The following is a 13,018-nucleotide window of genomic DNA, read 5'->3' as shown; positions in this document are numbered from 1 at the left end:
AGCTTACAGTGCTGCAGCTGAATTCTTTCCACCTGTCTCGAAGCCTGGCAGCAAGAGGCAGAAGTTCATTCAGGAGATGAGAGAGGGAGCTTCCTGCATTTGTAAACCCTACTCCTAAGTTCTCCAAAGAGAAAAACCTGCAGTAATTGATTGCCGTGGCATGGTGCCATGGTGATGGGAACACGTGACTTCGGGACTGCTTCCCTTGTCATTTTGTGTTAATGTCCAGGCTGAGAAGTGCTGGTAGGTGTCTACATTGGAACCACAGAGATGCCAAAGCCTGTGTGTGTGTGCCTGTCTGTGTGTCTGTGTGTGTCTGTGTGTGTGTCTGTGTGTGTGTGTGTCTCCCCCTCCCAGGATCACAGTCAGAAACCTATTCAGCCTTCAGAAAAATAGAAGCACATCTGAGAGATGTGTCACATGAGCTTGAATTAGCAACAGTCATCCTTTTCTCTCCTGCAGCCCCAAGCATGCTACCTGAGGCATGGACTTATTTTACACCCTCCACATGGCAAGGAGTCTTGACCAGAAGCATATACTGAGGGGGGGGACAGTTTGGCACACACAGCATGACATCGGGTAGCAAGGTGTTCTGTTTCATTTTGCATCCCATTTCAACTTGCTGTGCAAAAAGATTTTTGTAGAGTCATTTGCATCTCTTCTCCCCCAAAGTGTGTTGGAATTCCCCATTGAACTCAAAGGGTATCAAACAGGTACAGAGCTTGCATTCACCAAGTCAGTTAAGAGAATTCCCCATGACTGTTTATTCTGGAGGAAGTCATGTCATGAACAAGCAGCAAACCAATTACTCAGGCTGCATTCCTAGGAAAAAAAGCTCTCTTAATTGCGTTGCCCACAATCTGCTGGCTCTTAATTACCACAAGCTAAGAGACTGGTGTGTTGCTGGGTTAGAAAAGTACCATCCCCCAGCTTGGGGCTTGTCCTTCGCTGGTTTCTCTGCCAGGACAGGGATGATGGCTTTCACAGCACTGCTGGCACACTCTGGCAGCTGCTGTACAAAAGTAGGGGGATATCAGCCGAGGTCTGCTGTTGCCAGTGGACCCTTGCGAACATCTGTGATCAGTGGGAGTTCTGCACAGGTGGGTTGAAAGCTGTTTCCCTTTCCCAGTTTGAAATTTGATGAGGTCCTGCTAGAGAGACAGTTGATGATGGGATTGTTCTGGTAGGGTCGGAGGGAATCCATGGGGAAGCTGGATGACGTGGTTCCGGAAAGTCATTCCTGTGATGACAGGCAGGGCCAGGTGGGCTACGGAATGAAACGCACACCGATTGTGCCTGGGTTGTGATACGCTGAGAGTTACCATTAGCTCTGAGATATACCGTTTGAACCCAGGACCATGTCTGTTCTTTATTCTTAGAGACTTCTGCAATTGTTGGCTTGCTCACGTGACTGACAGCTTCCTTTGCCCTCATATCTTTTTTTTTTCCTATAAAGGTTTTGAATAATTAAGTAGTTGGGTTTTTATTAGAACAGGACTTCTCTTTTTGATCTCGTTTCTCCTCCTGAATAGCCTCTATAACTTACTCTCAAGCAGCCATTTCACCTGCTAGATTTAGTGTACATGTTAAATTTATGGTTTAAATACTCAAGGGGGACAACGGCAGTGTCTTAGTAAAATTTAACTAATTTAATACCTGGACATCCATAGCATCAGGGATTTTTCTGCCAAATGGCAGAGACAAAAATAAGACGTATTTGCTGTCAGGTTTTGGCCTCACTGGGAAAATGGCTCGGTGGTCCACTTTAATCATCCTGACTGGAAACTGGTTTAACGGAGACTCTTGGTCGAGATCACACACAAGGATTTTGCGTGTGAGCATTGTAAACTCTAAATACCACACCAAACCCTGAATTCTAGGTCAGTGTTCACCCAGGTTTTTTCACTAATTCATTTCCCAACTATTGCTTCCTTTGCTCCCTTCTTTCCTCTGTCCATTTGTCCATTTACCCATCCACCATATATCCATTCATCTATCCGTGCATTTCTCTTTTATCCACTCATCCATTCATCCTTCCATTCAGCAAGTTGGTGTTGAAAAACTACTAAGTGTCAGGTTTGGTGTGAGCCATTGGAAATGACATAACAAATAAGATGGTGCCCTTCTTCTTGGAGCTTATAAATGATTTATTGATTGCTCCTTTCAAAAAAAGGATTTATTGTCACAAATCACTAAAATTTTTTATGCATTTGTTCCATCAACAGATATTTATTGGGTATCTCCTGCATGCCAGACCCAGCGCTAGTATACAACAGGAACTAAAACAGAAAACATTCATGTCCTCATACAACTAGGGAAAGATAAATAGGCAGATCTGTACAGACCCTCCTCATGAGGCCTAAAGTATGATGAGCATATATATACTTTCAAAAGGTAACAAAGCAGAAATATAACATAAAACAAGTACTCACATAATAAAACTCATTCAGCTCTTAATGATAATAACTTAAGTGAAGTAGTCATCCAAAGACATAAAAAGCTATAAAAAAATTGAATTAGATACTGTGACAGAGCTATGGAATTCTTCCAAGTTCCCCAGCAGCCTACGCAGCATAGGTAACCACATTATTTACTTAGCTTTTATTTTCAGATCAAAAAAAAAAGCATAACGTGTTCACTAAGGACACAGTGTTTTCCGAGTTCCTAAAAAAATTCTCACAGGGACTTCCCTGGTGGTCCAGTGGTAAAGAACCCACCTACCAGTGCGGGGGACCCAGGTTTGATCCCTGGTTGGGGAACTCAGATCCCACATGCCGCGGGGCGGCTGGGCCCGCGAGCCACATCTACTGAGCTCGTGCGCCTCAACTAGAGAGCCGTGTGCTCCAAACTACAGAGCCTATGCACTCTGGAGCCTGTGCGCCACAACTAGAGAAGAAAGAACCCGCACGCTACAACTAGAGAGAAGCCCGCGTGCCGCAATGAAGAGCCTGTATGCCACGACTAAGACCCGATGCAGCCAAATAAATTAACACTTTAAAAAAAAAAAGAGCTCTCACATAAAGTTTTCACATAGGGGACACCAAGTGATGGGCAAGGAAGTGTCCTCAGCAAATGCAGCAAGCTGAAAGGTAGCAACAGTGACAGGTTTCTGTTCCATGGTCCTCTGTCCCTTTCCCGCGGAAGGGATGCTAAGGACATAGCTGACAGCTAGTCATTAAGAAATACGAGGGAGAGATCTTAGACAATGTGCACAGTAAGTGACCCCGGCCTGAATCATCTTGAATGCTGCCTCTTTCTCAAACTCTCCTGGTGGCTTTAGCACCCCAATGCCACTTGTCCCAGATCCAGGGCATAGCAGAACCCACCAAAGCTCCAAGCTACAAGGAAGCAGTGAGAGTAGTAGATGGGAGAAGGCCTAGGGTTACTTAAGTAAGTCTCCTTGCCTCTCATTGCTCACAGCAGCTCATACCCTCAGCCCTTTGGAGCCTTAAAAAATAGAATTTTCTGTTGTATTAGAGTCCATTAAAACATTCAGTATGAACTGAAATTCATTTTCATATCCAATCAGAACTTTCCTTTTCTTCTCCATTAACTCCTCTTTCTTGCCTTTTGGAAGAAATCATTTGACTTAGACCCATAAATGATAAAAGAAAGAGACAAAAAGAAGGACCATCCTCTGCTTTGGCTTGCATTTGAGACTGATTTTCGTGCAACCTTTAATGACATTGGCCTGATACCTCATCAGCACTTGTAGTTTTTCCTGTTGTCCATGTAAATCGCTGCAGTGGCCTTCAGTCTTGGCAGATACATGAACTGTAAATAATTTTGCCTAAAAAATGGATTGATTTGTCATTTTTAAGCCACATGAATTCTTTTCATCATTTAAGCTAAGTGCTGTCTGTATTCATTTGCTCTTCCGAGCAAATATTTTCAGCTCACTTTATAAGTACCTCCGTTTTGAAATCATTCTGTGAAATACTAATGAGCTGACTTTTTTCCCCATTTCCATTTATAAAATCCATTGCATCTTCCCACTTTCTCTGGCCTGTCAGTAATAAGGAAATCATTTGTTTTAGGAAGGTTGGTGCAGTTTTGTTTTACATGGTCTTATGACACAAGTTCACAGCCAGATGTGGCCAAGGATTTCTGTGGAGTTTTCAAAATTGAAATCGTTTCTTTTTTCCTAGTTGGCCCTGATTTGATACTCAGAAGTAAAAATCTTGCTTCAAAAATATCCACATAGTGACAACAGCTAGTGTTGGAGACATTCAACTCGATATATGGTCCTCCTTTCCAAGCGTTATTCAAGCTGGAGGTGGATAGTTGTGTTTCTGAGAACTCTTCCTCCCTCCCGCTTCCCCCTTCCCCCTTCCCCTTCCCCCTTCCCCTTCCCCCTTCCCCTTCCCCCTTCCCCTTCCCCTTTCTGCCTTCCCCCTTCCCCCTTCCTCCTTTCCCTTTCCCCCTTCCCCTTTCCCCTTCCCCCTTCCTCCTTCCCTTCCCCCTTCCTCCTTCCCCCTTCCGCCTTCCCCTTCCCCCTCCCCTTCCTCCTTCCCTTCCCCCTTCCCCCTTCCCCTTTCCCCTTTCCCTTCCCCCTTCCCCCCTTTCCCCTTTCCCCTTCCCCCTTCCTCCTTTCCCTTTCCCCCTTCCCCTTTCCCCCTCCCTCTTCCTCCTTCCCTTCCCCCTTCCCCCTTCCCCTTCCCCCTTCCTCCTTTCCCTTTCCCCTTGCCCCTTTCCTCCTTCCCCTTCCCCTTCCCCCTTCCCTCCTTCTCCCTTCCCCCTTCCCCCTTCCCTCTTCCCCTTCCCCCTTCCCCCTTCCCCTTTCCCCTTTCCCCCTTCCCCCTTCCCCTTCCCCCTTTCCTCCTTCTCCCTTCCCCCTTCCCCTTTCCCCTTTCCCCCTTCCCCCTTCCCCTTTCCCCTTTCCCTTTCCCCTTCCCCTTCCCTCTTTCCTCCTTCTCCCTTCCCCCTTCCCCTTCCCTCTTTCCTCCTTCTCCCTTCCCCCTTCCCCTTCCCCTTTCCCCCTTCCCCTTCTCCCTTCCCCCTTCCCCTTCCACCTTCCCCCTTCCCCTTTCCCTTCCCCCTTCCCCTTTCCCCTTTCCCCTTTCCCCTTTCCCTTTCCCCTTCCCCCTTCCCCCTTCCCCTTTCCCCTTCCCCCTTCCCCTTCCCCTTTCCCCTTCCCCATTCCCCTTCCCCTTTCCCCTTTCCTCCTTCCCCCTTCCCCCTTCCCCTTCCCCCTTCCCCCTTCCCCTTTCCCCCTCCCCCTTCCTCCTTCTCCCTTCCCCTTTCCCCCTCCCCCTTCCCCCTTCCCCTTCCCCTTTCCCTTCCCCCTCCCTCCTCCCCCCTTTCCTCTTTTCTTACTCCTCCTCTCCCCCATGCAGCCTTTCAGCAACGCCTATCAAATCTGGCACCAAAATATCTTTTGACTTTACTTGTCCCTCCCCCTTGTCATAGCTTTTCCCCTTGTATAAGCCACCCTGGGTCCCTCATCTGGTCTGCACAGTAGCTTCCTGACTGGCTCTCTGCTTTTGCTCCCACCCACATCAACCTATTCTCTAGACAGTAGCCAGACCAAACTTTCTGGAAATAAGTTGGCTCCTGGCACATCCGTGCTTTAAATTCACTAATGGATTCCTCCTCCCCAGAACTAAGAGTGAAACCCAAACTCCTTAAAGTAGCCCACAAGGCCCTTGCATTATTTGGTCTCCAAGTTCCTCTCAAGCCACGCCACCCCCTGCTGTGCCACACTAGCTACCTCTCTGCTCTCCAAACAGGCCAAGCTCACTTTTGCTTTGCAGACTTGGCACATGCTGTTTCCATTAATGGAATGTTCTTCCAGAGGCTTCTCCCTATTACTAACCTTAAGGACACTGCAGTGTGTTGTCATCAGTCTGTCATTATTATTTGATTAATATTCCATCTCCACACATACACACACCTAGATACATAGGTACAAATTCTCAGGTACTATCTCTTTCTTACTTACACATTGTATTTTTCAGAATCTGGCTCATAGCAGGTGATCAGTGTGTATTTATTGGATGAGGGAATAAATGTATTGCAGGTTACTTAAGAGGGGCCATTCTGGATGTGCTATCATTGATGGATTGCGCCAGCCATGTTCTTAGCATGCATAGAATTACTTTAACAGACTTGAAAGTGTATCTTTATTAATGCTTATTTGAGGACCAGTTTCTCACCTAGAAAAATGAGGTGAGAGACAATCACATTTGGTGCAAGTCGGATCCTGTGTTCAGCAGTGAATTTGTCCTCATGGCCCAAGTGTTCTGGGAGGGAATCCAGACTGCTGCAAAGGCATATGAGGTGACTTTAAGTTGAGAGCTATATAAACATGGCTTTCCTCCTGGACAGTTCTGGACCCTAACCAAATAAAAGATAATGTCATATCTAATTAACGTGTTCTCAGAAAATAAAAAGGTATATTTTGAACTTTTCTACACACACAGAACATAGCTTCAAAAAGCTTAGGTGCCAGGATACTAAATACAGAATGCATTTTCAAATTAAGTCATTTTCATAATTGAACTTGAGAGGAAACATAAAGCGAGGTTAAATCTTATCAGGGAAAAATCCAGAAAGTTTCCGGATGCTCATGTGTTTGGCCCGTGAGGGTGGGTTAGAACATGCGTTTAGCGATGGGTTAGCGCTGGCCTAGTGTTCAGAGCATGTTCTCAGGATGCTGCTGTACTTTTATTTTCCAGATTTAGGAGCAAAGTTTAGATGGCATTCAAAGGGGATGCAGAGGTGCAGTTTGATGGAGAGGCAGTTTTGTAGACTCTGTCCAGACTGTATCCGTCATTTTGTGATAAATGCATCCTTTATGGGGAAGGTGAGAAAAGGGGATAAAAGTTCTTAAATGGCCCAAGCCGTTTCTGGTAAACTTCATTTGCACCCTCTGGTTATGGCGAAGCTGTCTCTTCATTTAAACTTGAGATTTCCAGGTCCTCGGTGTCAGATTTGTTACACTGGGACAGCCATCGAAGGGTCTTGGAAACCCCTGAGGTGACGTACAGAGTCTGTGTGCATGCATTTGTGGGCGTGTCTGTAGAAGCACCTGTGCATTCGCTGCTGGAGAAAGGTCCAGACTCTCTCAGTGGGACAGGGTTGCCGGTAAGGTGCTTCTCTCCTGTTCAGGAAGAGGCAGTGATTGGAAGAGGTTACATTTCAAGAGGTTACCGAGTATCCCCAGGAAAGGAAGAAGAAGAAGATTGTGCGGTTGCCCTCAGGTAATCCCGCAGTGCGGCTCACAGGGTCCTGGTGAGGCTTTGTGAAGAGGAACCTCTACACGAAGGAGACTGGAGCTTCCACGGTCAGAGACTGACTCTAACCATGAAATGAACTTAGTGTCAATGGACTGACCCCACATCTAGCATTTGCTACTCATCTGAAAAACCAGGCGAGGGTGGTCATTTGAAGAGAGGGATGAAACTCTCATGGTTAATCCAGAGGCCCTTCATCTATTGAATTATTTGCTTTCACTTTTAAAATATCTTCTTCCTGCCCTTCCAAGAGGAGAGCGGACACAAAACACTACCAAAATGTAAAAAATAGAAAGTAACAGTCCCATTAATTCTCCTTACCAAGGTTCATTTCTAAATGAAAACAGCTTTACATTTGGTCTTGATTATAAAAAACATTCTCTGTACATTATAGAAATAAGAAGTAGGCAGTACAGGAAAGTATAAGAGGGAGAAAACCCACCCAGAGCCCATCTTTTTTTCTATTTATGCTGAGGTGTGTACACTACACATGCTTGTTTATAATGGAGACCCTTACAAAGACCACGGTGAAGAGGAAGACAAATTCCCACGCTCGTGCAAAAGGGAATGGGGATTGTATCCTTCGTTAATGTCTTTCTGACTCTGAAAATCTTCAGCATGTCTCCAGGGGAAGCAAGAAGGCAGGTTTTGATCTTCTTAGGGAATAGAAAGGGGATAGCTGGCCCTGAGAGCCGAATTCACTTTGGAGAGGACCCTGTTGGAAGTTGGCAGAACCAGGTTCTGTCCCAAGTCTTTGGAATGCGGATCCATCCAAGGCTGAGCGGAGCCCTTGATCCTCAAAAGGGAACGCTGTGATGTGGGGTAATGGAGATGGTTGTCCCTGTCCAAACATCAGTGTGTTTTCCTGACCTCTTCACCCAGAGTATGTTGTCCCCTTGAGTCTGAGTGAATTAAGCCCCTCATATAGCTGGTTCCCAAGACCTCTTTGCTAGTTTAGAATATGGTCCTCACATCTCTCCCGCAGGCACATCAAGTATAATTTTAAAGAGTCTATCTTACCTTCATGAAATACATGCCCAATTTTCGACTTTGAATCCTTGCTAAAACCTATCTTCAGATCTGTGATCTGAACAGTCAAGGGAAAATGAAGTTTTTGTCCTCCTTGGCCTTACTTCAATGCTTACTTCAAAGCAAGGACTGGAAGGGAAGGAGTAGAGGGACCTGAGAAGTAAATGAACGGGACCTTGGAAATTTCCACGGAGATGTGAATGGAAGATGGAGGCTACCTGGGGGAGAGAATAAGGAAGAATGGTATGATAGGACTGATTGCAAGACTGAGGGCAAGATTTTGACGCTATAAAGAGCTTTAGGGAACTAGAATGTCTAGGTCAGAGATCTTATATACTACTCAAAAATCATAAGCTATACAGGATCTATAAGACAGGCCGGAGATGCCCCTTTACAATGCTCTGAAGCAGTTAAGTGTAGTGACATGGTGTCTGTTGTGTGAGAGACAGGACTCCAGGATTTTTCTTTTGAATGGGGGGAACTAAACACCTGGGCTTACCACATCTTTCATTGGAGAAAATAAGAGCTGAAATTATTTTATTTCCCATGCAGTATTTTTCCTCCGACTAGATTTTGCTGTTGATTCAATGGCCCTTCCAACAAAGAGCATCTCCTAAAATGGGAAGGGTCTTTAGCTGAGCAGAATTTAAGGAGCAGGAACCTCCTACTTATTCTACTGAAATTGAAATGAAATTCTTTGCCTTTGACTACTACTCGGAGTTTGGACAAGTTGCAAATCTAAGAAGGCTGACCCCCCGAGGTCAACCCATATATACAGTTGGATCTTGGTTTTCAACCAACAGTAGTATCAGGAGATCAAGAGGTGTAATGCGATGTCTGCAAAACTGATTCACTAAGAATTATGAAAGCTCTTCAGATAATAGTTTTTTATATACTTGTAAGTACAAGTGCACACATAATGCTAGGCATGATTTTTTAAAGATCTGATCCATGTTTCTTACAGGCTAGCAGGACTGATGGTAAATCCTTAGCAAGAAGTTGGGTATTTTACTACTGAAAAAGGGAAAATGTGGAATCCCAAGGAGCATTTTTAGCCCTGATCCTATTTCTTCTGGATATTCTAGCTTTCCACTTGAACCACGCATGGTATTCTGTGTCACATGTTTGGTTTAAAAATGAAGATGTTAAAACGAGTACATTTCATAATAAATGAGCCCAGTGACTTAGCTGAGAACCTGTGATGAAAATTGGATTTGTTTTCTGCTCCAACCCTGAAAGCGGTATGGTTTACCATGACGTCCTTCTGTCTGGTCCACCCCTCTATATGTCTGCCAGTCCCCAGCAGATTTACCTGCATTCAGCATGAGCCGAAGGTGGAAGCCAAAATGTTGTTGATAAATTTATGTATGTGTGCGCAGAAGTGCTGAACAAAAACAAGCTGATGGAAAACACCCACTCCGGGAACCAATAATAATCTCTTCTTGCCCCTCTCACTCGCTTCCTTTCAGCAACCACTGGAAAGAAAAGACAGCCAGAATAGCTCCCAGCACAGCGCTGCCAGCCACCGAAGCCTGCACACAGCCTCTCCCGGCCACGGCACACAGGTGCTACCCGAGTTCCCACCCGCCGAGGCCCCGGCTCCAGACCAGACTGACAGCTCTGGGCAGAAAAAACCAGATCCCTTTAAAATCTGGGCCCAGTCCAGGAGCATGTATGAAAACCGACGTGAGTAGCACCCTGGCTCCTGTCTTCCCTGGACTCCGCCGCAGGGCTCCAACTCTCTTCTTGAGGCTTATTGAGAATAGATTGTCAGTGTGTGAACAGGAGAGAGGTGGATCCAGGTGAGAGGTGACAGCATCTCAGAGCAGTGATAGAATCTGCTGGATATTCACTGAGGCCCCGTTACGTCTTCTGTTTGGGCAGGCGGGGTAGTCACGGTTGGTCCTCAGATGAAGGGCCTGGGTAAAATGGATTTATTTTTCCTCTCCATTAAAAGAAGTGGCCAAAAAAAAAAAACAAAAAGAAGTGGCCGATAAGTGCTGCTGCCCCGTTAATTCTTCCCTACATGGAGATGGTGGCCTCCTCTGAGCTCCTGTCTCGTGAAGCAGCTCTGATATACAATAGAACATAAATACGATTGGTTTGGATTGCAGGAGTGATGAGAAGAAATTAAATGCTTTCTTAGTGGTCTCGGTTTTTAAGAATACTGGTAATTTTTTTAAAACGTTATCAGTCTTTCTAAACATTCCCCTTAAAAAGAAAAAAAAAGAGTAGTGAGTGGTTTGTGTTTTAATCATTTATACTGTGGTTAAGTATGTTCTTTTAGCTTCACCTTTTTGAAAAATATGACCTAGTGATGTCATACATAGTACCTTTTGGGCTGTTATAAACTGGGTAATCCCTTCACATTTAATGTTTTACTTTTTATTATGAAATGATTTCCAAAAACTATTCACTGTAAACAGTATTCACTTATCTTACTGTTACCAATCAGAGTTCCTAAAATGCTTTCATCTTAGGGGATACAAATGGGCCATTTTCGTTTGTTTGTTTTGGCGGTTGCTCTCACTGACCTTTTCTTCTGAGTATGATTGGTTGGGATGAAGCATCTATGAAGAACATGCACTTCATTTTCCCTTTTTGTCATAGGATAGGAGAGAATGATTAACGAGGGAGGAGGCCGGGTTTGCTGAAGGGTCAGATTCAAACTGGAAGAGAGAAGACAAGCATTCTGCCTTTCCTCTTGGTCCCCAGCCCCCTCAGCACAGGTTTCATTTGGAGCCACACCTGTGGTTCTCTTAGCAAAGCCCCGTGGAGGGCCGAGGCATGGGGGGGTGGGGTGGGGGAGTGGGGGGGGCACTGCAGCCACCCACCCACCCCCTTGGACTTGGCTGTGAAGCATTTTACTTGCTGGCTGGAGCCACTCCTCTGTGACCCAAACCAAACAGGGGAGTGAGAACAGCATCCCTGCCTGAGAAGGAAAGTGGCCCACACTGCTGGGTGCAAGTCAGCACTTAGGAGGCACGAGGTATGACTGGAGTCTTGGTGATGATCAAGTTTTAGAAGTCACTGAGGCTCCCTCTTTGCTTTTCCTCTTCAAGGAAGAGAAATCATTGCCTTCTTACTACCATAGTGCATGGAATTAAGTAGGCTGTTTGACTAAGGCTTCACTGTGCTGGCAAAAACCTGATAACTTGAGAAGGGTTTATTTAGTCCCTGGACTAGAAAGACCCCTGAGTACACCTCACTCCGGGCCAGAGGAAATGAAGTTCCATTTGGAACATCCCTTGTAAGCAGTAGTTGCTAAGCAAGAACCTGGTGTCTGTTCTCACTGTGTCTTCTCACTAATTGGAATGATTTCATGGAAGAAATGTTTTCCAAAGAGGAATATTTTCACATTCCCTTCACATTTCTCTTTAATCATGCAGGTCCTCCAATCAGTGACCCAACTTCAGTTGATGTGGAGATAACTGCTTTGTTGACTATGCCCCTGCTTTTCTCAGTAGAGTACACATTTATGACTGAGTTTCCCATGTATGAATCTTTTTGCAATAAAGTAAATCAGGTTCTGAAGTGCTGGTGTGGGCCTCATGGACTGACAGACAATTCTAATGCACCCAAAGAATAGGAGGCTGTAGCTCAGATGGCATTTTTACCTTGATGGAAGCAGTATTTCTTCAGAATTTGGTATTTAATCCATTTTTTTAAAAAAGTTTTCACCAGAAAAAAAAATAAGAAAAATATGTAATTCTGCCACAGCCAGCTGCTCTAAGCATTGAATGAGAGGCAGACTGAGATATTTGTAATGGTGCCAGTTTAGGCCTTAACTTTCTTGAACATCTAAGGAACAGGATCTAGCAGCACAAATGAGAATCAGGTTTTTTTGCTGATTAGACGCTCCATAATTGAGTGATTGTAGCAACCTGACCAATGTTAAAATTCACATAGATTTCTTCCTCACCACTAAATCAGGATAATGATGAGACTTTTCCCTCCATGATAATTATTCAGTATCTGTCACAGATTTTCTTTTTTTCACAGTACGTATGAATGAACCTACGTCAATCTTGTCTCTTTTTTTTTAATCTTGTCTTTTAATCAGTATTTGGCTTTATCCCAGATCAGTTTCTGCCATTCCCTTAGGCTGTTTTTTTATCTTGTCTTTTGGAAAAAAATGAAAAAGTAAAGCATGTAGCCTCATTAGATGTGATTCCCTGCCCCTCTCCCCAAGACATATTAAAATGAGCAAAGTACTCCAGGAAAAAAACCAAGAAAATTAAAGTCAGCAGTAACATCTTAATTGCACCCTTAATTTCCTTTTTTGGGAAAATATATTTTCCTCATATTTCATTTTATTGTAAAGGACAATGTGAAGATTCTTAACAAAGTCTCTGATCCAGTTCCTTCACATGGTCTGAATACCGTGCAAAATACAGCATTCTTGATGTGGCCATCTGTCAAAACAGCAGTGTCCAGTTGAATCAATCTGAATTACAGATGTGTTAATAAATCCCTCTGAAGAGCTTAAGTGTTCAATTAAGAACATGCATGGGTGGTGGTGGTGGGTTGAACTGGGAGATTGGGATTGACATATATACACTAATATGTATAAAATAGATAACTAATAAGAACCTGCTGTATTAAAAAAATAATAAAGTAAAATTCGAAAAAACCCGAGATTTATTAAAAAAAAAAAAAAAGAAAGAAAAAGCATGCTTGGAAGCCCTTTAAAAGCCATGTTGCCTGTTTGTATTTTCTCTAGATAACGTGGCAGTTGTGTACATCTTTTAAAA

General features: G+C 44.4%; 1 protein-coding gene across 10 annotated transcripts in view; it reads left to right on the top strand.

Moving 5' to 3' along the window:
- MAGI1 (membrane associated guanylate kinase, WW and PDZ domain containing 1) overlaps positions 1-13,018 on the top strand; it is a 617,590-nt gene that overhangs the window by 571,489 nt on the left and 33,083 nt on the right. For all 10 annotated transcript variants that reach the window (XM_060022852.1, XM_060022850.1, XM_060022856.1 and 7 more), the window contains one exon: positions 9,734-9,950. In XM_060022852.1, the coding sequence (XP_059878835.1) occupies positions 9,734-9,950 (217 nt within the window). The remainder of the gene's footprint in view (positions 1-9,733; positions 9,951-13,018) is intronic.

The sequence above is a fragment of the Delphinus delphis genome, chromosome 10 (genome assembly GCF_949987515.2).
Source record: "Delphinus delphis chromosome 10, mDelDel1.2, whole genome shotgun sequence".
NCBI lineage: Eukaryota > Metazoa > Chordata > Mammalia > Artiodactyla > Delphinidae > Delphinus > Delphinus delphis.
Note: the sequence above shows the minus strand (reverse complement) of the source record. Positions and strands in the feature narration are given on the sequence as shown.